Source organism: Perna viridis, chromosome 13, assembly GCF_037379345.1.
Source record: "Perna viridis isolate PV_CMFRI_1.1 ecotype Kerala chromosome 13, ASM3737934v1, whole genome shotgun sequence".
Classification (NCBI taxonomy): Eukaryota; Metazoa; Mollusca; class Bivalvia; order Mytilida; family Mytilidae; genus Perna; species Perna viridis.
In genome coordinates this window covers 28,289,743-28,316,403 of record NC_142457.1, presented here as the reverse complement: position 1 = coordinate 28,316,403, position 26,661 = coordinate 28,289,743, and the positions used below count along the sequence as shown (strand labels likewise).

General features: G+C 32.8%; 3 protein-coding genes across 12 annotated transcripts in view; 1 reads left to right on the top strand and 2 right to left on the bottom strand.

Annotated features, from left to right (window-relative positions):
* Window positions 1–2,972, bottom strand: part of LOC148600216 (uncharacterized) — an 82,225-nt gene extending 79,253 nt beyond the window's left edge. For 2 of the 5 annotated variants that reach the window (XM_088557739.1, XM_088557741.1), the window contains exon 1: window positions 2,593–2,971. In XM_088557739.1, coding sequence (XP_088413865.1) covers window positions 2,593–2,697 — 105 coding nt within the window. In that variant the 5' untranslated portion in view covers window positions 2,698–2,971. Of the gene's footprint in view, window positions 1–2,592 lie in introns of all 5 variants that reach the window. The other 3 variants (XM_088557742.1, XM_088557743.1, XM_088557738.1) reach the window with 2 other exon arrangements.
* A 1,267-nt stretch (window positions 2,973–4,239) lies between these two features.
* LOC148600215 (uncharacterized) lies at window positions 4,240–5,965 on the bottom strand. Its single transcript, XM_088559747.1, has 3 exons — window positions 5,602–5,965; window positions 4,887–4,955; window positions 4,240–4,675 (listed from the first exon to the last, which is right to left on the bottom strand). Exons 1-3 carry the CDS (start codon window positions 5,963–5,965, stop codon window positions 4,593–4,595), a joined length of 516 nt encoding a protein of 171 aa, XP_088415873.1. The 3' UTR covers window positions 4,240–4,592.
* Window positions 5,966–6,133: 168 nt separating this feature from the next.
* Window positions 6,134–26,458, top strand: LOC148600214 (beta-1,4-galactosyltransferase 3-like). Of its 6 annotated transcripts, XM_088559743.1 has the most exons (10): window positions 6,134–6,272; window positions 10,895–10,984; window positions 11,516–11,653; window positions 12,635–12,845; window positions 13,130–13,359; window positions 14,656–14,843; window positions 15,788–15,910; window positions 17,893–17,988; window positions 18,505–18,693; window positions 19,004–26,458. In XM_088559743.1, the coding sequence occupies exons 4-10, from the start codon at window positions 12,656–12,658 to the stop codon at window positions 19,026–19,028; spliced, it is 1,041 nt and encodes a 346-aa protein (XP_088415869.1). In that variant the 5' UTR covers window positions 6,134–6,272; window positions 10,895–10,984; window positions 11,516–11,653; window positions 12,635–12,655; the 3' UTR covers window positions 19,029–26,458. The 6 variants fall into 6 exon arrangements, with proteins under 6 accessions (XP_088415869.1, XP_088415872.1, XP_088415868.1 ...); XM_088559746.1 differs by lacking the exon at window positions 11,516–11,653; XM_088559742.1 differs by lacking the exon at window positions 6,134–6,272 and having other exon boundaries at window positions 10,753–10,984.
* The last annotated feature ends 203 nt before the right edge of the window (window positions 26,459–26,661 follow it).

Genomic DNA, 26,661 nt, shown 5'->3' with positions numbered 1-26,661 from the left:
AAAAAAGTAATAAACATATGACGGTCTTTTTCATGTCATAGATGAATTTTACCCATTTTTACAGACGTCACAATAGAATTTTACCCCAAAGCAGTCACAGAAAAGGGGAGCCAATATGGCTGTATGATAGGGGGAAGGGCTCACGCTACTGGGCGATTCGGGTGACATAGTCGCCCTAGAGTCACACACTTCGCCCTCAGAAGACACCAAAACCGAAGTGAAGTCGCCCTATCATTTACAGATATCGCCCATGATTGGGAGTGTACTATGTCTTTTAGCGGTATTTTGACCAGAGTTATCTCTCTTTTGATAACAATTCAAACAAAAATGGTGCAAGTTCGAGAAATTTTCGAAATCTATCGAATTATTCGTTACAGGCGAATATTTCAAACAACATTTTGTTTCAAACGTTTAAGACTGGATTCAGAATTAATTTTTTTCACTTCAGCTTAAGACAATTCATGTTTTACTGTTCACATTTCGTTACGAAACGTGCAAATTTGTTGTGCGGGTCCTTTGGACTTGGATTAAATTTATCTCGATTGATAACTGGGTAGGAAACCCGAAGCGTTTATTTTTATCTTCATGTTTCATAACAAACAGAACAGTAAATTCTCCATTTCGACGGAACATCTTTTAAGCTTAAGATGAGTTCCTACCGAAAGCTACAATATGTGTTAATAAAGTTTCTGTCTTGGTTCTGTTAGTAACAATTTATTAACATGACATCTAAATATACATCTACTGTATACTTCTGAACATCAATATGTTGATGAAACTAGAAGGCGCATGTCAGGGACACAAAAAATCATTATGGATTAAGTAGGAACAGAAAAAAAAACAGAACAAATTGAAAATTCCAAAAGAATGTCACAGCCTGAAAATTTTCTATTCCAGTGCTGCTAAAAAAGACAAAACCAATAGGACAATGCATTGCAAGAAGCTTTGCTTTGCTAAAACATGTATTAATTTTGCTGTAATAAATTTGGTAAGGGGTAGAGGTATAGATCAGAAATTCAATTTCATGAATATATGATATAGTCAACCATCAAGTCAGCAGGCTGATTTCATTTTTTCCAAAATATTTAGTTACTTACAATGTACATACGTAGCATAAAGAAAAAGTAACATTTATCTCAATAAAAGAAAATCAATATATGAAAAGGCTTGCTTGTATTATGTGCATGTAAGTAACATATAACACATAATTTTAAAAAGCATTAAAATTAGTAAATGATGCATGTTTGCATTCACTTCTCCCTTTTCATCCCCACTTCTCCCTAGTGTCTCTCTGAACGATAAGTCACTTCTCCCTGTTCTTCTAAAGTAGCTTGAGTCCTGAGGGGGTCATTTTAGATAACAGGAGAGATTTTACCAACAAATAAGTTGTTCACATACACTTATTGTTTCATTATGAGGTGTGAAACTCCATCAACGAATAAAAAGATATTAGTAGCTGTTCTGGAATTCTGCTGATTCAAAATTGTCATTCATTTAGATGTTGCAGCACCACTTTGAATCTTCCTGTTCTTACCAAGATTATATTTCACCCAGGCCCACAGACATTTAGTTTTCTATTTCATTCCAAATTCTCCAGGTTTGCGACTGTGTCCATTTGTTTTTAGTCAGTCAACTCATTCTTTGGTTACTGAGTGCATCAGCAGGGTCAGGGGAAATGATAGTGTCCCATAAAGTACCGCCTATAGTTTCTTAACGTCATTTTGAACCTCATACCAAAAATTTTTTTAACTTTCTTTTTTTTTTTGTTACTAAGAAACGGTCAAGGCCATGGAGATTGACCTAGGGAATACTGTGCACCCAGAGGGCCAAGATGCTTCATTTAATTCTGAAAGACTTCAAACATTAATTTGTATAATGACATATCTGGCTACTTCGGTAAAATTGTCACTGAAATGTCACATACATTTTGTGCTTCACCTTTAGATCCTGCTAAAAGTGACTAGAAGTTACCATATCATTTTTCAGATATCACTGAAGGTACAAAAAATGTGCATACAGTACAATATTAGAACTGTGCATGTAAATAGTCATTGTACATGTACACGAACCGATCAAAAGTAATATGGTGTAAATGGAAGGTATCACATGTTCTACTGATTGTTTTGATAAAATGATGACAAATAGTAATATTACAGTTGCAGAGATGAGTTTTGGCACAGTAAATGATGTGTGTGAATTTCAAGCATTAAATCACCATTACTATTCAAATAACATGCTAAAGAGATCATTTAATCATATAGCTTGGCTAATGTGATTTTTGAATTAACAAGTTTCAAAGTTTATAAGCACTTTTCGTGTATCAAAATGTACCAAGTCAACATAAATGCACTTGAGCCTCTTGAGACAATTTTGTAATTGCTTGCTCATTCAAGAAAAAAATATCATTCCGAATTCTTGAATATAGATAATATAAATATAGTACATAATCAAAGTCAGCACTGTTAGACATTTCCCTGTTGTTACAATCAAATAATGAAGAAATCATTATGTATGTAACAGGAATTAATAATTAATTAAGTATTCACAGAAAGATTTATCAGCCCATTTCATATTTCTGATAACTGAACATACCTGTGGTTCAAAAACGACGTCAATCCTTTCGTGACCGTTCTTGCTAATTTCTCCAACACCACGACTCAATAAGGATAAATTGAGAGCACCACCAGAGCTTGCCATACTTGTTTACTTTTAATATCAACCGCTTGTCATCCGTTTAAAACCAGTTAATTTACAAATATCGATTTAAATCCCAAGAGAATAGAGAATAGATTGATGTCTGTAATGGATTTGTAGTTCGTGTGTATAGATGTAGGACGTTTGACACCTACGGTGTTAAAACAGAAGTCATTATTTGTTTTAAGTTGTTAAAACGGGAACTCTTTCACTTTCATTGTAAAACTTTTTTTACTTTTTTCCGCCATATTGTTTGTCGTTGCTAGTGCGCGTTACGTCACTTCCGAACTTAGTTAATTAAGCGTGACCAATTCGCGCCTTTTAATAAAGTACAACGGTTCCATTTTGATTTAACTGAGAAGGGGTGGTCTACTGCATGAATTTTTATCCCTCCCAAAATTGGAATCCACGCATTAATGTTTCCAAGGTAGCTTAAAAGTCGTCTGCTATGACGGTATTTGTTTTAACATAAAGATACAGTTTTCTTACTCGACACTGTCGTTTATAAATTCAAGTTCAACGAGTTGAATATAGATATGTAAATCCTTGTTCACATTTACCTTATATTTATCTTAATGGCTACATATATCAGGGCACCCTCCCGTAATTTCTTTGGTTTTGTTTTTTGTTTTGTTTTTTTGTTTTGTTTTTTTCGAAAATGGTTCGTGAAGAAAATCCCTACAGCGTGACGATGAGTTAATTTTCAAATCGTGTACAATCAGGCTCTTGGACCTGTAATTAAATACTGAACGATATATGACTCATAACTTATTCAATCAAACTGATCATCGATCACTTAAATTATCGATTGATTATATTTTAATCGAAATTGTCTACGAGGATTAGTTACATGTACCAAAGTAATACAAGAACACTACATAAATAACAAAATACAAATTTATTAATTCAAAGTTTTTCTAGCCAGTCACTAATCGCGATAAGAATATGGTCAATGTTCTAGCCAATCAATAATCGCGATAAGAATATGGTCAATCTTTTGGGGAGTTTGATAGAAAATTGTTAGCTTTGTTCTTGATAAATGATCGATAATTTAGTTTATTTTGATCGATTTGTTTTATAGGGAATAAAATTTATCTTTAAATCGCGTTTTTATAACTGTGATGTCTGAAATATATTTGATAGTAGTTCTGTCTGATGAAGAATGTAAGAAATATAAAAAAAAAAAACTTAACCAAATGACCTAAATTGTGTTCCTTCAGACAAATGGGTCTGACTCGGATTTTGTTTTTTGTTTTGTTTTGCTTTGTTTTGCTTGTTCTGTTTTCGCTTTTGCAAAATATGCATATTGTACGTACATGTATACCATTGTCGAATAACTGTTTGCAGAAAATGATCAAATCTTATACTTGATTGGGATATGATTGTATTCTTTTATGGTAGTGGTTAATCAAATGATAATTCGTAAGTGTTCTAGCTCAATTTTCCGTATAAGAGCTCACGATTCCTCAGTAGAATTCGTTTCTATATTTTATATTTATTTTTGCAGTTTCGCAAGGATGAAAAATGAAGAGCACATACTTCGGATTAAATTGCATTACTTTTATTTGAATATATAATTATACAGAAGGCAGTATAGATAGTATGTTTACATATCTCAATGGAAAACCGTTTTCACTTAATTCCGTGACTCCAAAATCATGCTGACATGTCTGACTAGTTAGTGTAATATCTATCTGATCGTTTTCCTTTCCATACTGATTTCTTGTTTTCTGTTTGACGAAATTCGAATACAGATTTTCACACAGAGTAGATGAGAATTCTAACTTTCATCAACTGTTTCACTGGCATTTATTCAATAATCTGGTTTTCGGATTAGATCCTATGATGATTCGTTTATTCGAGGTTTCTTTTTGCCCTTATTTTTATTCGTTCTTCAATTATTTTGAATTTTCTCTTAATTTCTGCTCTCGTCGTTGAAGTACTGCAATCCTTCTTACTTCATAATCTTTTCCAGCTTTTGCTGAAAAAATGATTAAAACAAGTGGGGTATAGTCCAGATTACAGCTACAAGAAACAAACAGAAATAAACGAATATGCTTTTGCAACTTGAAGTTGTGAAACAGATATTTGATCCGAAGGTAATTCAAGTTTTAATATAAGTATCTAAAGAAGTCTTGCGTTCAGGATAAAAAGTGTACGTCAGCTTCCGAGAACATTTCAAAACAACTTACCTTTTTTATCGAGAACTTTCTGACGTCTAATTGTTGCCATCCTTGTTTTTACTCTAATATTTCTCATAACTGTAACGAGAAACAATATATTAATACAAGTAAATTGCATAATTTTACTTACAAGTTACAAAAGTAACACATAAGAATTTTACATAAAATACTTCATGTTTTCTAATGGTAAGTAACCATAGCCTTTCCATATTAATACATACATTTTGAGGTGTGTTTAATTGTGTAATATTTTTCCATCGTGTCCAGATTTTAAAGGGGGAGTTTTGATTAGGAGAAAGTATACTTTAACTTCGCCGCATTTTTGCGCCTGTATGTCCCAAGTCAGGAATGTCTAGACTCTGCATGTCTCTTTTCGTTTTCACCTTTAGTTTACTTTTATGTACTTAAGTATATAGGGACAACTCTTTCGCCTGAGGTGTGAGGGTTTCCTCGTCGTTAATTACAAGACCAATGGGCTGTCTTAAGCTGACATTTCCGATTACTCTTTGACATATTTACCATAGATATTATCGTTATATGTATTTGAGTCCTGTGACTCGGTAAACCCAACTAATCATATACTCATTTTATAGATTGTACGTTGGTAGTGGAACACACAGCTGGCTGTGTTAACACACGACTGTTCCATGTACATGTATATTCTTGAAATGATATGACATGCATAGTATTTATCTATTGAATAATAGTATATACATGTATTTACTTTGTCGTCTTGATTGTCGAAAGAAGACGGCGGCAGAGCGACGTGGTGGTATTGTCATAAAATCTTCGTAGGACACAATGTCAAAGGACAACCCGCCTGTGGTTCTGGTGATGTCTGTCGCTAAAAACCCACACGAGTTCAGCTCTTTCATTATTTCGGCAGAAGGACAGCGTTCCAGACGTGATCCAAGTTTCATTTCACAGATGATATCCGGTGATATTTTACGCTTATTTCTTGAAAAACAAGCTCCACAACCGGTTTTCGCAAAGAGCGCTCCCATCGTTGCAGTCTCAGTAGAATACTGCGACGTTACTACGGAACCATTTGTTACGTCGACGTCGTCAAGAAGTACCGAAGAGGTCATTTGACGACTTCGTCGTGAAAATTATTTTATGTACGTACATTATAAAAAAGAAAATTGACAATTAAACAAGCTCCATATGGTATAGGTTAATATATAGGACTGGTGATATAAAAATAAACTAGTCATTTACAATTCAGAGGAAGAAAAACATTTGTCAACAAGATCAAGGAAAAAAGTACAAATTGACGCTAAGATCAAGTATTTGCTGTGCTATCAACCTCCGTCTCTAAACACAACGTAATTTTGATTTTGTGCAGGTTAAGTTTTAATTGATGCCAGAATTACAACTGAAAAAATAATCCAAAGGGTAAATAAGTTTGATTCCGTTTACTGTTTTTGATTAGCGTGAGTAAACACTGATACTTATGACGCCTCCGAAGCTATACGGGAATGCTGTGCGATCTTTATGTCTGTTTTTCAACATACATGTATGGCCTCAGAAGATCTTCAGTGGCTGAGCTGCAAAAACTGCAAACTGTCTAGCTGTCTACCTTGACATTTTCCATGAATATATTTCCATGCACAGTCCTAAGTCCAACGGACCGACCTGACTTATTCGACATCGATATTTTTTTTTTTTTTTTTTTAATTTATATTTTGTATAAGATATTAATTATGAATTATACAGTCACCTTGTTTTCTGAAGTTAACTTTTGATTATCGATATATCAATGGGTATAATTGTTTTGAGTTCTTATATACCTTGTCTTCCTGTAATCATGCGCATTAGTCTCGGCTGCAAAGCTCTAATTGCTTTAAAAAAAATCCTGCCTACGGTCTGCTATTCATTTAAATGGCCATGGAACACAATATTAAATCGGTTCCGTTATTATCAACCAAAGCGAGGTAACTCCAACGTAGATTTTTGTTTTGTTTTGTTTATTTTTGTTTATTTTTGGTTTGTTTTGTTTGTTTTGTTTTTTTACAAGAAAATACATTGTAACGAGCTTCTACTCAAATTGAAATGTGTGAGAAAATTTTATCAAACATTTTGGAAACAAGGAGACTTTTTCATATATATAGAAAAAGTAGATTTCATAGATAAATTATCGCGGGCCAGCCTTCATAGGCTACATATAAGTTATGATGCAATGTTGAGTTAAAGTTTCAATAAATGAAATTTAATGTCATAGACAGTAAGTTGCTACATGTATATGGTTCAAACAGCAAGAATGCCCTCCCTTATTTATGATAAATCAGTTATGTATTTGGAGATAAGTTTACAGTCCATAGTAAGTAAAAGTGCAATCTTCTCTTCGTCTTTTAAAAACGAGAAAATTAAAGTCATTATAAGTATGTATCAAATTAAACAAAATGTCGTTTCTACCAGATAAAGTGGACGTTGCATCAGTGAATGTTTTTAAGCATTGAGTCTCTACAGAATTTGCTACAGAATTCGCTGGGATCCCATGGCATTTTCTCTTTTCTATTCTCGTTTCCCATTCCATTCTAAAGATCGCTGATCGTTGTTGTTTGGTTAAGTTACTTGTTACATACGGTTGAGGTTCAAAGTTTGTGATCGCAGGCGCGGATCCAAGGACTGGCGTATCGGGCGTTCGATCCCCCCACTAAATCGATACGAAAAAAAAATTCACCACAAGTTTCACCCCATAATATGTTTTGCCTTGCTTTGCACGGCATTTAATTCTATGAACGCCCCCTCTAAACTCAAATCCTGGATCCGCCCCTGGTTTGGTAACTTAAATGTTGGTAGTTTCGGCTTGTTTTCGACTCCTCTTTTCCATTATATATTTTATATGTATACCCATCAGCATTACTTCAGTAAATGTTATTAAGTAGCTGTCTTTGTAAGAATCATGCAAATCTGAAAAATGTGTTACACCCCCAAAAAGACTACATATTTTTATTTTTGTAAATGAAGTTGTTTTATGGGTCTTTATTATGAAATGTGTAATTATTCATTTAAATCTTCCTGCTTTTAGGAGATATTCAACATTGAAAATCCGATAGATTCTATTGTATTTGAGTGTCATTTACAGAGTTATCTCCCTACAGTGCATTCTATATAATTTTAATCTCCTAAGAACATTGGTTATATGAAAAACTGAATGCAAGTTTCTGTTTACGATGCCAATTCAAACAAAATATAAAACATTAAAATATGTAGGCTTTTTACCCATGAATCACATTTTGCATGATTCTTAGCTGGAGTGTTATTGAACCTTTGTACTGAGCTCGAGCCTTTCATTAGTATTGAGCCAAAAAAAAATCCATATTTTTCATTTTTCGTTTCAGTTCGTTGTACCATATAATTTTGTGAGTTTTAAACAAGAATTCTGAGTCATGCAATCACGAAAATTGGTCTACAATAGATCATACTGATTACTCTGTGCAAGAGTCTAATTAGTTTGCATTGCCGACGGACATAAACTGGAGTCCACCCCGTATCAACATAAGTTGCAGGAATCGGTGCACATTTTCCGAATAAGTATCACCCGTGACCAAAGTGATAATATATGAAAATCTACCAATGCACAATGCACTAATCAGTTTAAACTTGGACCAAGCACAATGGAATATGAAACTAGATACAGATACCTAGAATTTACAACACCGGCATCTGAACATATTGACTATACTCTTAGTGAAGTTGATTCATAACAGGGATCAGTAGAGCTCCATGTGCCTTAGCGTCGAAATATTATTAAATAGACGTTCTGGGTTACAATCAAATTCACCTAATTATTCAGGATTAAAGTAGTAGCAGTGACGAACTACTCCCCGGGAGTGTAGGGATATCAAAAAGCTTTCGATAACATGGAAAGACTACAATACACACCATTTCGTTGACCATTCGTGTAACTTAGTCACCTGTTTTTGTAGACCTTCAGAATCTCGGTTCTCAATTCGTATTTGTACCGGCAGACTGATTGATTGATTGATGTTTAACGTCCGAGCAGTAATATTTCAGCTATATTCAGACGACGAAGCAGTCAATAATGTGGTAGTGGTGTTTTATTAGCATTGTTATGACATTGTATATGTTCTTTTTTTGTATAGATTAGGTCGATTTCGTTTTTTATTAATATTTTCACTTGATTTATTCCGGGGCCTTTTACAGCATGTTTTGTGGTATGGGTTTTGCCACTCATTAAAGACCATGTGGTGACCTGTAGTAGTTTAATTGTTTGTTGCTTGACTTTTGGTGGATTACAGCCATACCACATCTCGTATTGTTTTAAATATTTTCTAGGAATAGCCAGTGCGAAATCGTCTGTGTATGTAACAGTGTACTGATTTCCAACTTTTCACCTTTGTGAAGAGTCTATGTCGGATGCCAGGTAGTTGATAAAAACTGCAAACAAAGTCTGGTGAATACCATATTTTTACCTTGTCGTACACTTTTTTCTATCGAAAAACACTCCGTTATGTCACCATTCAGTCGTATGCAACTTTGTAGATGCGAGTACATGCTTTGTGTCATTCGTATCATATTTCCGTGTATGCTTGCATATTTAAATGTAAAAAATAGAGATAATCGATCGTATAGAACGCTTTGGAAAAGTATATGCAGCACCAACACGTATATTCAACTTCATTGGATACTGTGGATGGCTATGCCAGAAAATGAATGAAAAGAGAGAAAAAAGACCTTGGTTTGCTGTCAGAATAAATCCGTTTATCCTGTTTTGGTCTCTCTACCAATGAGCTCCGTCCATGTATTGGATTCCGAAACTCTGCCGTAGAGAGAATCCATGCATGTTACGCTGCAAAACTAGATCTAGTCAAGCTTCTTTCGAAACTAGAATTAATACGCATACTTACAGCTGTCTAATAGGGTCTTAAATCCTATCACTGCTCTTTTACTCCCATAGTGGTATCAATGTAGATCCTGAAAAATGCGGAAGATCTTCTGGGAAATCATTATGGGAAGATGATTCATGTAGCTTCAAGACCAGTGATTTTTCTACTCTTTTTATTACAAATCACCATAATGCCCATGTATACCCAGTTGAAATCCTACTCAAAAGCATATTTGATACTCTAAAGAAGATGGAACACTTAGATACACATACGTAGAACTTGGTTGAGATTCTCCATACTTCTTACAATTAAGGACTCCAAATCATCATCTACTCTTACAGTTAGGTTTCTGGAACAGGGTTATGTTGCTACGAGACTGAAGTCATCTCTACAGAAATTTTATGGTCGCCGTCATTAACTCGTGGATCGTTATGGTGTACATGTATCCATCTGTATCATAAAAACCGATTTGTCCACCTTGTCATAATTTTTCTTTCTTCTTTCGTCTACCCCGGACGTGACATTTTATGAGCAACTCGGCGAGTAGTTCTAAAAGTCAGAGGATGGTTATCCTACTGTCTTTTCTTCTTTGAAAAAAATGCACCAAATACATTATTTTATTTATGAAATAAACAGATTTTTTTTATCTGACTTTCTCTTTCCGCGCATATTTACATGTATGCAAGGGAATCTAGCAAAAAGAAAGCAGAAGTAATTGGGACGGATTGGTTTTATATTTAGCTTTACTATAGAGACGGGGTATGCGTTGGAAGTGATTTTGGTTTCTGTCATATTAACTTTCTATACGAATGGGTATACCTAGCACGACAACGCGCGCGACTTCATGTTTTCTGTTCATTTAGGTCAGACATAGAAATAGTCTAGATGCATGTCAATCCTGGGTATATTAATCTTAAAGGTGTAAAATAATGAAAAATAAAATGCAACTGATAATAGTATATCATTTAACAGACAAAATTAATACAATTTTTTTTATTTCAAGTAGCATTTGATTCTGCAAACTTTATTTTTGGAAGACTACGGTCGCGCCTTTTCTTTCCGTTGTAGTTTTTTTTTTGTATTAGAGTTTATAATAGTTACTAATACATTAAACGATATTTTGCAGTCCCATGTGGATATACAATTTTCTTTTTTTTTCATCAGCTACGAGTACAACGTGGCCAAAATATTGGAATGACGTTCAAGCATACAAGATATTACATGACACCGATAGCCGACTGTTGGCGATGAGATGTATGTAAATCCACAATTTTAACATGATAAACACGATCTTTCAGTCGTTTGTTAGTATTTCATCCAATTTCTTTTCTTTAACCGACTCGCGGTGCACCTGGTCCATGTTCCTAGATTTAGTGGATTTTATGGTGGCATTTTCTTTTACTATTTCATAAGGTGACGTTATATGCTTGGGGCGTTTTAACGTTATTTTTTCGATTGTAAACCGTTTCATTCCCCGTGATAATAAAGACCGTTGCGGAAATCCAACAAAAAATGTATCCGTGCTTCTGCTGACGCACTGTATGTGCTGAGATGAAACGAAGTATCTGTTGCACTTTTTAACACATCACTGAACAGTTCGGCTATTTTTATATTCATGTATTGATGTAACCCATCGGTAAGTCACGTTTATCAAAGAAATTATCAAAATATTCATGAGCTAAATTTAATACAATTACAAGTTAAATTAATATTCTTGTCATAGGTAATTTTTCTATATATGATTTGCTTATTATGGAGTAATTTTGTAAAAAAATGCTTTTTAAGGTAGTTTGTAAAAATGCTAATAGTTTTGGATAAACAATGGTGACCTGAATACTAAATGGTAACCAATATAAACAGACATGTTTAGTAAAGTTTATATACCAGACTGATGCCACAAATACACAATTCAGCCATTTCATGGTAAGTGCTATGCTGTTATTTGTAGTCAGGAATGAATTGAACCCATGCTGTTTACACAACCACAGTAATATATGATAGTTAATCTCTACCAAGAAACATAGGTATGCTCAAATTCTGACAAAAAATGACACCTATACATGTACATACACAAATTTAGCTTGATACATGTAGTTATCATAAAAGGATGTATTAAAATGTTATAGGAGTTATTGATAGAGAAATCTATATTATTCCAATCGAAGGGTATTATATATGTACATATGTACGTAATTGAAGAATTTATTGGTGTACAACAATGTACATGTACAAATGGACATTGTTTGGGACCTTTCAAAAGAAGTTTAGCCAAATGCTACAATTTTCAGTCCAAAGTGAAAAGTTGACTAGATATGCATGCATACATGTGTCTACTTAGTATGTAAATTATTTAGCAAAAGAAAAGGACTTATTGTTATGGTATCTTGTCCTACCACAAGAGTCAATGTTTTCAAACCTGACTAAAACATTTTGTCTCAAACTAATTATTACTTTGTTCAGTTACCTATTTCCTGTCAGTGAGTAGATTTCAATACCTTTTGACAATGTATTCTTTAAGGAGGTAGACCTAGTGTAAGGGACACAACTCTTGAAATCAGTGATATGTTTGTATTATTCAATTCTTCAAAGCCTATCAAGCTTTCATTTGAAACAGAATGAAATCAGTCCAAGTTACTTTGATGCTTACATGAGATTGATGTAAAATGCTAAATACAAAGATTCCAATGACTTTTAAGAGTTGTGTCACTCACCCAAGGACTACCCCCTTAAACTATACATGTACATGTGTATTTGTTTTCAAATTACGTTCAAACTATCTGGGGTTTTTAGTTTTATATTAATTCAACTTTCATTTTAGGTTGACAGGGCTGTTATATGTTATAGAAAACTTGAAATTGAAGGTTGATACACTACTTACATAATCCCTTAAAAACTTTATTTTAGAAGATGCATTGCTGGTGAAACATGTTTATCTCCTCACTGAAGAAATCCTTCCTGTTCTCTGTTTTGACAGTATATTTATCCCTGGTGTTCTTCTCTCTGGTGAACTACAAGGATCACTGTAAATTTACACATCCTCAGGCACTACTGAACTATAAAGCAATGTCAGCATCAGAGGTGATGGAGATCTGCCAACCTAGGTTAGAGGAATTAGGTAATGAATTGATGATATGGAGATCTGCCGACCCTGGTTAGAGGAATAAGACATTTTAAAAGAATCTATCACTGCTGAGAATGCAAGATTAAGAAATCTTAGTCTGAGAAATAACATTTTCTGGCAGTGTTTGATTCTTTTTCTCACTTCTAAAGTTAACCTTGTGATTAGACCATGAGTTCTTTTGTAAAAAAAATTTATTTAAAAATTTTTTGATTTTTATATAAGGGTCAAAAATAAAACTTCAGTTATGATGTATATTACTCTGTTTGAATCGATTACAGATGTAGTAGATTTAGACGTGGAATCCTATCCTTTACCAGAGCTGGCAAAGCGGTATCCCTCCGTCAATCCAGGTGGACAGTATAGTCCACCAGGGTGTAAATCTTATCAAAAAGTAGCCATTATAGTCCCATACAGAAACAGACTCCACCACCTCAAGATACTGCTCAATAGACTTCATCCCATGCTAATGAACCAACAGATTGATTATCGGATATTCATTATTGAACAGGTACAATTTGCATATGTATTATATGATTTGTTTGAAAAGAGTTAGCTGTATCACATGCATTGCTGCTTAAGGAGGTAGACCTAGAGCAAGGGACATAACTCATGAAATCAGTGATATGTTTGTATCATTATCATTATCAATTTCACTAAAGCCAATCAAGCTTTCATTTGAATTTGTAAGACTTGTGTCCCTTACCCTAGGTCTACCTCCTTAACAACATGAACCTTTCTTTGGAGTGGGTTTAAACACTGTTTTAGTTTTCAAAAAGAATGGAAAACAGATATTTACGCCATCAGGAAGAAGTACAGTACAGAAAGAGACCTACCATGACTGATCATCAACATAGTGGTCACCACTCTGAGGGTGGTAGCCAATAATATTTGTTATTTTGTAAGATTTCTTGCAAATTTTTTTGGGAGTTGTAGAAGCAAAATATACTGTTAATTTTTTAGCACACCTGGCCAAAGGCCAGGTGTGCTAATGCCATCACTTGGCGTCTTTCGTCGTTGTCATCTGTTGTCTGTCTTTGTCATTAACAATTATACAAAACTCTTCTCCTCTGAAACTACTTGACTAACTAGAACTAAACTTGGTATGAGTGTTCCTTGGGGTATACTGCATAGAACTGATGTGGGGATTTTTGATTTGTCGAAAAAATGGCTGCCATTACTAAAAATAGAACATAGGGGTCAGACAGTAGTTTTTCACATATATCTCCTAAACTGTTAGGATTAGCTGAATTCTGACATGGATTTAAGTGTTCAGCATGATGAGATCTTTCTCTTAGATTGTATCACAATTTTCAGATTTATACATGATTCTTACAAAGACTGCTACTTACAGTAATTACTAAGGAGGTACTTCTTTAGTTTAAAAGGCAAATGTAATCTTCAGAATTCATTTCATAAACTGTACAAATATGTTATAAAGTTATTTATTTTTGTGACTGTTTGTATGTCTAATAGCTCTTGGATAATAAGTTTAATATTTGACTGTTTTCTGCTGTTACAGTGACTGTTTTCTGCTGTTACAGTGACTGTTTTCAACTGTTACAGTGAAAAAAAAAATACCACTGGACCAAAGAAATGTCTGGTGAAAATGCCTTCGGTTTGGCAGAAATATTTGATTTTTTTTGTGTGGGCCAAATACATTGTAGGAGAAAAGTACAAAATTTGAGATTAGGTCCAGTAGTCTCTGAACCAATTTTGAATACATTACTCTTATTGTATGTAAAAGTAGGTGAAGTAAGTACCCTACTCAGATAGGTATTTATCCTGTTGCATTTCTCGTAAACAGTTTGGTGATGACAGATTTAACCGAGGGAAGCTGATGAATGTTGGGTTTATGGAGGCATTGAAGTATGATGATTTTGGGTGTTTTGTTTTCCATGATGCTGACTTGTTACCAGAGAATGATAAGAACCTGTACTTCTGTGATAACCATGTGAGACAAATGTCATCAGCCATCGATGAGATGAGATATCAGTAAGTATTGTTTTTCAACCTACAGTTCAGATGTTTGTATTCATGTATAGTATTGGTTGATTGATTGATTGATTGTTGTTTAACATCCAGGTATTTCATAGATTTCAGGGAAAGAACATTTTATCAATCACTTAGACCCAGCTATGTGAAAAGCCATTATTCATCCACAACTAGTCATCCCTCTTATTTTTATATATTGCATGCTTGGTGGAGAAACAGTGATAATCAAGTTTTTTGGCATGGCTCAGCTGAGGATCAAAAACACGTCTGCACTAGAAGCCAGCTCACTATTACAAGACCACAAAGGTGGTTTTATGTAAAGGAAAGTTCATTTTGGAAAGCAAGTATTCAGATCTGTACTTTTGAGATAATTTTACATTAATCTCCCACTGTAAATAACAAAATTAAACAAAATCAAGAACGATAACTCTTGCAAAGTGCCAATTTCATATACATTCTATAAAATATATTTCTCAAAAGCGCAACAACCAAAATGAAAAACTAAGACTGATTATGTGATCAATAAATGTTTCTGACCAAGAAAGTAGAAGTCTGCTACTTAATGACAGAGTAATATCTATGTGTATTCCTTTGTTACTGGTTGGACTGTGTGAATGTTGGAAACTTCTCATTAAGGAGGGAGACCTAGGGTAAGGGACATAACTCTTAAAAATCATTGGAACATTGATGTTCAGCAGTTTACATCAATCTCATGTAAGCATCAAAGAAACATGGATTGATTTCATTCTGATTCAAATGAAAGCTTGATAGGCTTTGGTGAATTGAATATGATTCAAACATATCATTGATTTCAATAGTTATGTCCCATACCCTAGGACTACCTCCTTAAAATGTTGGAATTAAAGTGTAATTCTGTTACTTAAAAAAACTTCTCGATGTAGTTTTTTTTGGTAATTACATTAATTATAGTGATTACATTACAGTGTGATGTATTATAACTATGCTGGAGGAGTTGTTGCTGCTAAGAAGGAAACATTCCTGAGGATAAATGGATATGCTAATTCTTACTGGGGATGGGGAAATGAAGATGATGATTTTTCTGCTAGGTTTGTAGCATAATTTTTCATTGAGGTATACATATCTATTGCATGGAGCACCATTTTCAGGAACTTTTAAAATTTGTGCTGTCCCTGAGCCAATACGTGCAACAATCAACTGATTGCTGACCACTGACTAATTGATTGATGACCACTGACTAATTGATTGATGACCACTGACTAACTGATTGCTGACCACTGACTAATTGATTGATGACCACTGACTAATTGATTGATGACCAATCTGATCACAGTTTGGTTATGTTTAACGACAGATGATCGGTTCATGTAAATTTAAGAATTTCCATTGGAACGAATCCAATATACTACCATATTAAATTTACCTTAAATAAAGATATTAAATCTACTCATTGTATTTTGTGAAAAATAAAACAAATGTTATATAAAAGTAATTAATTGGTGTTTAAATCTATTGCTTTATGTAAATATATGTAAAATTGAAAAACGAAACAATGGAATCAGTTAAATATATTGGCCACTCTGTGTTGTGAACAATTTGACGGGTCGATGACTGATTTGAGACTGGTCCGTGATCGATGACCGATTGCAGTTTTAGTGGCGTGGATCAGTTCAGGTACTGTATGAACAGATATGATTTCAAGGAGCAAAAGTGTTTGTTGTAGTATGAACATTTTTTTTCTTTAAATTACTTTAGAAGAAATTTTGACAGAAATGTCTAACAAAATGATTTGGTAGATCACAGAACTGATTGTTGTTATTATGTTAAAGCCAATAAAATTACTTGTATTTGTATTCAATTACCAGACCACATAAAAATTCAGACACCTCCAATGGTAAGTGATGCATGGTGAAGAAAGACCCACCAAACAAATGATTCTTTTTCAGTCTACATATGATATACTTTCATATAAAAACAATCTTTCCTTCATTCACATTTGCCTTTTTTAGAATATCATACATTTATCTCCCTTTAAAATCAACCAAATCAAGCCAAATCAAGAACGCTAACTCTTGCAAAGTGCAAATTTCATGTACAATCTATGTACAGTTTATCTTGAAAGCGCAACAACGAACAAACGAGGATTTTTTTCAATCTGCCTGTGCAATATTTTTCATTTCCTTATTCACTTTTGACTTTTGAGAAAATCATACATTAATCTCGCACTAAAATCAACCAAATTGAACAAAAATCAAGAACAATAACTCATACAGAGTGTCAATTCCATGTACAATCTATATATATTCTTTTCTCAAAAGCGCAACGACCTAATTAAAAACTAAGACTGGTTATGTAATCAGTAACTGTTTCTGGACTAGAAATAAAACTGAATTTGGTGGGTTTTTGACATGCATGAATCAAATTCTGTCTGATTTTTAGAAAGATTAGTACTTGATTAAGTTTCAAAATCTTTTAAACATGACATTAATTATTATATATATCCATCCAATGATTTAAAACTGAATATGTGGTAAATTTCTGATAAAAGTGAAAAATCATTTAATACAGTACAACTTCTTTTATTGTATTAAAAAAAAGATGAAAAAGGAGTACTTAGTAACTAAATAGAAGATAAAAGTTTGTTTGTTTGTTGGGGTTTAACGTCCGAGCAGCAATATTACAGCTATATTCAGACGATGAAGGTAAAAGTACCCTGACTTGATATTAAGCTGACATACAGATAAGGGTAAGACCCGTTGGAAAACAAGGATGTGCCAAGAGTTTTCACTAGTCTGAATGGTATTCATATATCAAAGTTTTTTTTCTAGTCACTGCACTATTATTATCTTTATACTGCAACATAATTTCAAAAGAGTAATTATATTTTAAACAGGAAAAAAAGTTTGTCATGGAAGCAGGAGATATTCACAATGTGACGTTTGTGATATAACAGAGAGTTATATTTAGTCAGTGACCTTGTGTGATATCATATGTAAATATATCGTCAGTGCATTATGACTACTCAGTATTAAAAATAGATACAAGCTTTTTATGGAACTTCTAATTACAGGGTACAAGCCTCTGGTATATATCTTACAAGGCCTCCAGAGTATATTGGAAGATATAAGATGGTCAGACATAAGAAAGAAACCAGAGCAGAACATGGGTTTGTAACATCAAATATTTCAGCGAAGGTTGTCTTACTGTCAAAGTACTATTATTTGGGGATACCAATTTTCATTAAATAGGGAAGAAACAAATGTTCATGGACTCTTGAATTCATGGCTATGAAGTTTTTGGTATACACATTAATGGGATTCTCCTTATCATTGGGAACCAAATTTTGTGGTTTTGCCTACTTACGAAAACCACAAAAATGGTACCCCACAAATAATAGTACTTTCACAGTATTTTTGTTTTATTATTATCAGTAGACAATAGTAAGTACCTGTAAATGTTGTGCCTTAATCGTTTCAGATCTGATGGTTTTTTTTGGTTTTGTTTTGAATTATCTAAAAGAGGTTTAAAAATATTTCAGCTGTATACATACATGTACATGTGTATTGAAAACTATATACATTGTATAATGAAGATAAATTATGACTTAAATTTGCTTATTGAAATATATATATAAATGATAATATATTATACATGTATTTTGTACCGGTACTCTACTTTATAGATATGAATCATTCCTTGGATGGAGAGGTCGCTGGCACAAAGATGGACTAAACAGTCCTAAAACAATGAATTACTCTGTGATTGTGATACATTCTGAGGCTCTGTACACCAATATAACTGTTGATTTAGGACCTTCAAAAGGACATATGGTCAACCCGGCTCAGGATACAACAAAAGAATCATATTTGTGGTTAGTAGAAATATTTCTGCTATTTTTACCTTGTAATTTCTATTTTAAACCATTGACATAATAAATTATTTCATTTAATTAAGTGTACCCATTAGGACATTCTCATGGTGTACAGTTTATGGAGACAAGAGGAAAAATTTGAAACTGACAATTGAAGAAGACGGCACAACTTCAGACTCCTTTTATTAACAACTGCTAGTAGGGTATGCTTGTTTTTGTTGCATTAATTGACACTTATGGAATTTAAAGCATCTATTTTTTTTTATAATTAAGACCACTTTGTTTATTATACTTATAATTTTGTGTTTAGGTTTTTGTGGTTTTACATTCCATGAGTGAAGAATGGACAACAGCTACTTTAACCTACTTGTTATGATTGTCCACCTCTAAGAGAAGAAATCATTCCATCCTACTTCTGAATACAGAAATACTCAAGTACGAAATTGTGATTTATAGAAATATTTTTTTATTTATATTGTGAGTTCATATTCAGTAAATTTATAGATTTATTTACTCATGCTTTAAAATGAATACATCTATACTTATTACTAAATATAATATACTTTAGTTCAATTTTGATGTTGTATACCTTTACACAGATGTAATATTTCAGTGGCCTAGCTTTGCTATTGCAAATGCCAGGAATCTTTCAGTGAGTGATCTGGGCCCAGTTTCATAAAAAAATCTCGAATTGAGATTTTCCTCAAATTTTCAATTTCAAGCAATCTGATTGGTCAAAATTTGATTTGAGAAAGAATTTGAGGAAAGTCTCAATTTGAGATGTTTTATGAAACCAGCCCTTTGGGGATCAAAGTCATCTGCTCAAAATTCATAGTGTGAACTTTTCTGTTTTAAGTTGCTCGCATATATTTATGTAGAGTATTATGCTCTTTCATGTGTTTAAACTCAGGTAATACAAATTGTAATTGGGTAAATATATGTATTTGTAACTGTTTCATTCTTTCATTTTACGACATTGAAATGGTTGACCCTTTCATGTTAATTGTTGGGTAGTCAGTCAATGACCATGCTTAACAAATACTTCTGTGTGTTAGCCCTTGGGTAAATCAAGAGAAGTGTCTATTAGATATACCCGTCGACTATACTGCAGTTGAAGCAAATTTATTTATTCTCACCCAGTAAATATGGAAGGGAAGGAGACATGTATATAAATGCCGCTTTACCATAATGGAAGCTACTTCATAGTACTTTCACATGAATTTCATGTGAATTTCATGTGATGTGACAGAGATCACATGAAACTCATTTTTGTCAAGCCTTCATATGAGAATCACATGTATTTTCTTTCATTTTAAAGTTTGCTGATTTTACATTCATATGAATTTCATGTGATATTTGATTCCCATAGACAAAAATTTAAAATATTTGATTGTATATGGAGCGTTATTATTCTCAAGTGATTTGTATGGGCTCATCATGTTACTCTTCATGTGAACAACATCCACATATTCCTTATTTTATTTATTTTTACTTTATAGTCCCTACATCATGTGTGATATTCATAGGTTTTATTGCTGTCTCTGTATTAGCCTGTCTCATATGTTTCCACCAAGCCAATGTGGGAATTACTTTAAAGGAGAAGGTTAGGTAACTAATAAAATAAGCCCCTTTTTCTGAAATGTTTCTGATTTATTTGAAATTTGTATAATTTACTAGTTAAATGTTTGTCTTCTTAGAAAACCAAGTTTCAATGCATTTCAAGCATGCGTTGCAGAACAATAGAGATGAAAATTAACGAAAATCTGCAAATTAAACCAAATTTTTGAAAAAGAGCTTGTTGCCTGGATAGTGCCTCTTTTTTTTAGCTTGCGAGGCCTAAAGAGCCATGTGAGCAATTGCCATCACTTGGCATTTGTCGTCTTTGTTAACAATTTTTCAAAATTCTTCTCCTCTGACACTATTAGACCATTTAGCCCCAAACTTGGTATGAATGTTCCTTAGCGTGTTCTGCATAGAACTTTAATGTGGATTTTATTCCTCCAAAAACATGGCCACTGTTACTAAAAATAAAACATAGGTGTCAGACAGAAGCTTTTCAGATATATCTTTAAAACCGTGAGGTAAAGTAAAATTTTGACAGGGTAAAAATGTTCAGCATCTGTCTGTGGTCAAATTTTCGAGTTAATCTGTTAAATCATGCTGGAGTTATTGCCCTTTTTCAATGTTATTTTGCTATTTTCTATGTTATTTCTTTCAAATTGGTATGAATGTTCCTTAAACTGTTCTTCATAGTTTTTGATCTGTTGAAATTGCCGCTATTACTTAAAATAGTACATAGGGGTTAGACAAACGTTTTTAGCATACATCTCCAGAACTTTTAGGTTTAGCCAAATTCTGACATAGGGTAAAATGTTCATCATGATGAGATCTACCTATGGTGAAATTTGCATGAATTCTATTAGGCCATGTTGGAGTTATTGCCATTTTTTCAACATCTTTTTGCTATTTTAATATTATTACTTTAAAAAAAATTTTCCTCAGAAATTACTGGATAGAATCTAATGAAAATCAATGTGATTTGAGTGTTCGGAATTTTTATCCAAGAGAAAACATGGCTGCTTTTACAAAAGTATAACATTGTTTATCAAGAGCCATTCAGGCTCTTTAGAGCCTCTAGTTATACTTATGTGAATGATAAGTAGGATTAAAAACTTAGATGGGATTGATTTTCACAAAATCAATGGGGACCATGTTTTTAAGAGGGGGCTTCAAACTTTGGTGAATAATTAGTTGCATTAAAAACTTTGATAGGATTGATTTGGCACAAGTCTTTTAAAGGAACCATTTTTTATTAGGGTAATAGGCAGAAGAATCTGTTCAGAATTTGACCAATCCAATTGTAAAATTATACTACAACTGGTTGAATTTTTTACCATTACTTTTTAGCTCACTTGGCCATAGGCCATGTGAGCTATTGCCATCACTTGGCGTCTGTCGTCGTCATCATTAACAATTTTTTCAAACATCTTCTCCTCTGAAACTACTGAATAGATTTGCATGAAACTTTTAATGACCGTTCCTTAGAGTATCCTGCACAAAATGATCTTTTGGATTTTTGATCGGTTAAAAAACATGGCCACTGTTACTAAAAATAGAATGTAGGGGTCAGACAGCAGATTTTTGCATATATCTCCAAAACCGTTAGGGTTAGACAATGTATTACTAGGCAAAAGTATTCAGCATGATGAGATCTATCTGTGGTCAAATTTTGGTGAAAATTTGTTGACCCATGTTGGAGATATTGCCCATTTTGGACGTTTGTTTTGCTGTTTTTGATGTTAATACTTTCAAAAATCTTCTTTTCCAAAACTACTATACAGAATTCAATGAAAGTTGGTATTTTTGTTTTCTATGGTATCCTTAACAAATTGACTGTTTGGATATTTGATCGGTTAAAAAACATGGCCGCCCTTACTAAAAATGGAACATAGGGGTCAGACAGCAGATTTTTGCATATATCTCCGTAACGGTTAGGTTTGGCCAATATCTTTCAATTGCTTAAATATCCTTATTATAAGGCCTACAAAAGTCTCCAGGGATCAAAATTGTCAGACGACTCCATATAAGGGTTATTGCCCTTGAGAGGTGAAAATTTAACCAAGTTTTTCTAAAGACTGCAAATGTGTGCACATAGGGTGTTGTGAGCATGCTCAGTAACAGTTAACTGTGTTCTCCATGACTCAGTTTTTGTTTTAAATTTAAAATATGGAAATAACACCTTTGAAAAAAATAAGTTGAAACTTTCACATTATAAAAAGCCTGAAACTAATGTTAGTGAATCTACCCCTTTATTGTGCATTCAACTCTGACCTCAGTCATATTTGCATGGTTGATACATTAATCTCATTTATGCTATTAGCAAGAAAATCCATTTCTTATGAACAAAATAAAAATGACAGCTGAATTTTTCATTCATGTCATTAATGTGATACTGTTTGGTGATCATGGATTATTTGTACATAGTTTAGATTCATTTTGTTAAATTTATTCAGAGATTTATATTGGGTATGTTATATTTGTTTTTTATGATGCTTGTTTTCTTTCGTTATTTATTTCAGGTGCTTTTGTCAGTACATGTAATTATAAGTTAGTGATGTGTATTATCAATTCAAAATCTAGACTGGGTTGTAATTTCAATGAAATCCTAATTCCCTTTTAGAGGTTTTGTTATTGTGTTTATCTGAAAATTACATATTTAGAAAGATATTTTGTGTAAGAACTTGATGGTTAGTACACAAAAAAACATTCATTTATTTTACGATAATTTTCTATGTATTTTTTTTATTATTAACAGTAAAACTGTGTAAATTGAATCTTGACCTGTTTGGTAATCTGTTCAAAAGAAAAAAAGATTTTTTAGTTTTGTCACATTAGTTTTTTTTCAATAGCGTATGTAAGTCTCGTCATGTGACCCCGTGATTTCATGAGATTGGGTCCTAGTCTACCATTCAAAAGCATGGAGACTTGTCATTTAGAGCATTGAGTTCAATGTTGAGGGCAAAACATCTTTTAGTGTAAAATATACCGATAAAAAAAACCAAATATCTATTTCTACATGATAAATGTAGTAACAAAAAACATAAAAGATTTTGCATTGTTATACAGCTTATCAAGTACCCGGAAGTAAACAATAAAATGCAGAATGGTCCTCGGTTTTCAATACGTTCTACGTCATAAATTCCGGTAAAGAAAATGAAACTAGAATGAGTCTTACACACCCTATTGAACTTAGCAATATTTTAGTCTAAAGATTTTATAGGGTGCTTTACTTTCGTGCCAGAAAGTTTTATGTTTGAACCGCGCAACTTACTTCTCTTTTCTCAAAATTTGATACCTGTTTTTTGGCCACTTTTAGAGATAAAAGAGAATTATATAAGTTAAAAGATATTCATATACAAAAATGTCATTCTTGGTTTATATTTATCCAGAAATTCTACTGTTGAAAGCATTCAAAACTAAAGACCAATTTGTAATTAGCTCGCTACTTCTGGGTACATCAATATGATGCATTTTCTAATTTTTTTTATTACCAATTTTATTAAAGTGTAGAAATAATTAAGTGTAAGTCCATATAAGAATCAGGCAGTAGGTTAAATATGGTATGAAAAAAAAACTCATCATTTTGATAATTTGACTATTTGCACCATCAGAATCAAGGAAAACAGACAAGATTTTCTATATCATGCTGGACCATTGAGTTACAATTTGATTGAAATGCACTGAAAATGAACATTTCTAGGGCCAGATAATTTTGTCAAAAACCTCATTTTTCTAACATTCTATGGAAAAATTTCTGAGCGAATTTAGTGATGCAGAGCTCAAATAATGGTCTTTTCAAATAGATAAACCATCCTTGAGCAATATATCATCATGAGATTGGTGGGGTTTTGACATGCATGTTTCTGATTTTTCCCATTTTGCCTGATTCTTACAAACACTTACACTTAAGTGTTATTTTTTTATTGTCATATATATCCATGAATTTTCATTGATGATATTTTACTACTCTTTTTCCCTATGAACAACTGCTTCCTATGATTTGAAAAAGAGTCCATTCTCATGAATTCACAGTGTCAGGTGATTAGACATACCTGTTCTATAATCTTACAAAATAGTACACATAAATTGAAAATCATGGATATTATCAATATTAAGTTTTTGAGAAAATAAACTTGAAAACACTAAACTTCTAAAATACTGGATATATATATAATCGTCGATCGTTTAAATCAATGCAGAACATAAAAAATGAAATAAACGTTGCAATATGTTCAACATCACCAAATGATGGTAAAATTTACATTGAATATTTTGGATAACCAATATCCTTCTCCAGCAAGAAGAGGGATATCAGTTATTCTAAATATTCAATGTAAATTTTACCATCAATGGTAAAATTTACATTGAATATTTGGAATGACCTTGAACATTAACAATGATTCAATCAAAATTTATAAATGTTCAAACAACTTCAGCACTAAGAAATACATGATTATATGAAGAAATACATTAACATATATTTAGATTGGTAAAAATTATTACTGTTTGAAAGATAATTTCTAGTGGACTGGGAAATTAGTGCTGTTTAGAAGTGAAATTCAGTTTTATCAGGATTCTGTTTTGACAGTTTCTGTTCTGTCTATCTATAAGTCAGTTCTAGCACCAAATGCAACAGTATGGATGCAATCGAGTTTGTTACCTCTTAAACCTGTAAAATCATCCAAATGATACCCATTTCTCTGAAAGCAAATGAACCGTAACCTTATGGAGCAAAGGTCAGGTGACAACTTTTAAAAATTGGCACAAATGTAATGCACCCTGGTTATTAAAGAAACTCTTTATTCTATATACTTTGTATTGTGATTCAACTAAGTTATTGTGTATATGTATTATAATGCTGGCTTCAAGGTGCATATATTTGGCCGTGCAACGTATTTTGTTCAGGGTTTTTATTTCTCAAATTGATTTGTTAGAGGTAAATCTTTATGTGTTATAATTTATCTTCATACTTTTGCTCTAATACTATAATTGGTGGAGACCAATTTTCATGGATTACAGAAAAAAATGCATGTTTGTGGATTGTTGAATTCCTGGTTTTGAGGTTTTCAGTATACATTAATTGTATTCTCCTTTTTTTGTTCGAAACTAAAATTTCTTGGTTTGGCCTACCCACGAAAACCACGAAACTTGGTACCCCAAGAACAATACAGTAATCCTAATCAAAATAATATAAAACTTTATGTCACTTACTGTATATGTATAATTTTTTTGTATTTTCTGTATCAATTTTCTTTGTTTAAAAAAATAATTAGCATAGTACAATGCAAAAAATTATTCTTTTTACTGTGTTATGTATAAATTTAAGCAAAGTTAAATCCATTAGTTATATCCCCCCATTTTTTAGCCTGTTCAAAATACAAATAAAAAAAATTATTGATTTAAAAATAAAATAAACACCAAAAGAAACTATTCAAAAGGGCAAGTAGTTTTTAGCTCACCTGGCCCAAAAGTCAATTTGAGTTACTGCCATCACTTTGCATCTGTCGTTGTTAACAATTTACCAAAATTCTTTTTCTCTGAAACTACTAGACCAATTGCAACCAAATTTAGTATGAATGTCCTTTTGGGTATCCTGTCTAGAACTGATATGGGCATTTGTCTGTAGACAAATATGAACAATGTTACAAAAAATATGCCATAGTGGTCTGATGTGGAGAATCATGTTTGCATATATCTCTGCTTATACCAAGCCAGTAGTGACCAATTTTGGCAGAAATTATTACAGGGATGTTATAAAATTTTGGTTCTGCTTTATTTAGCAAAATGGCAGCCAGAAGCTATTTAAGCTTCTGATTGGACAAATTTTAAAAATCAACTTCTCTGAAACCACAGGTTCCATTATTTTGAAACTTGAGTTGATGACTTCAACATGCTTAATGCCTTCTACAATCAGTCCTTTTTTGTATACCTCAGTGGGTAGCAGGAACGATATAATTATAGAGACCTTTTTCAATGATCAACTTTTTCCAATGGATCAAATGGTATGGCTTACATGACTTCAAATTCTTCATGTGGGCAATTCAGGCTTTTCAGAGCCTCTTGTTTAAAATTTTGATTGTGTAACTAAAATATCTTTTTCATTTTTTTCTTTTTTTTATTACTTTTATATATTTGAATATCTGTGGGATATTGTGTTGTGTTATAACTTTACATGTTTACAGGTGGAAATAAATGTTATTTATTTTGTCTTAGTTTATTTATTGTGGTAAAAAAAGGAGGGTTGAAATTATAGGCAAAGCTGAGGAGATAAACAACATCAATGGTTTGAATATCTTTTGGTCAAAACTTTTGTAAATTTGCACACATTTTTAGGGCAACAATTGACCAATACAAGCCAAGAGCCTCCTTTTCAAACTTTCTGCACACATTATTGTTCATTATCTAGTC

Bases quoted from the DNA above. Each gene is read 5' to 3' on its own strand.
- LOC148600215 (XM_088559747.1), bottom strand. From the start codon at position 5,965: ATGACCTCTTCGGTACTTCTTGACGACGTCGACGTAACAAATGGTTCC. The intron at 4,956-5,601 runs GTAAATACATGT...TTCTCGTTACAG, and splicing joins TCGACAATCAAGACGACAAA to TTATGAGAAATATTAGAGTA. The intron at 4,676-4,886 runs GTAAGTTGTTTT...TCATTTTTTCAG, and splicing joins GAAAGTTCTCGATAAAAAAG to CAAAAGCTGGAAAAGATTAT.
- LOC148600214 (XM_088559746.1), top strand. From the start codon at position 12,656: ATGTTTATCTCCTCACTGAAGAAATCCTTCCTGTTCTCTGTTTTGACA. The intron at 12,846-13,129 runs GTAATGAATTGA...AATCGATTACAG, and splicing joins ACCTAGGTTAGAGGAATTAG to ATGTAGTAGATTTAGACGTG. The intron at 13,360-14,655 runs GTACAATTTGCA...TCTCGTAAACAG, and splicing joins GGATATTCATTATTGAACAG to TTTGGTGATGACAGATTTAA.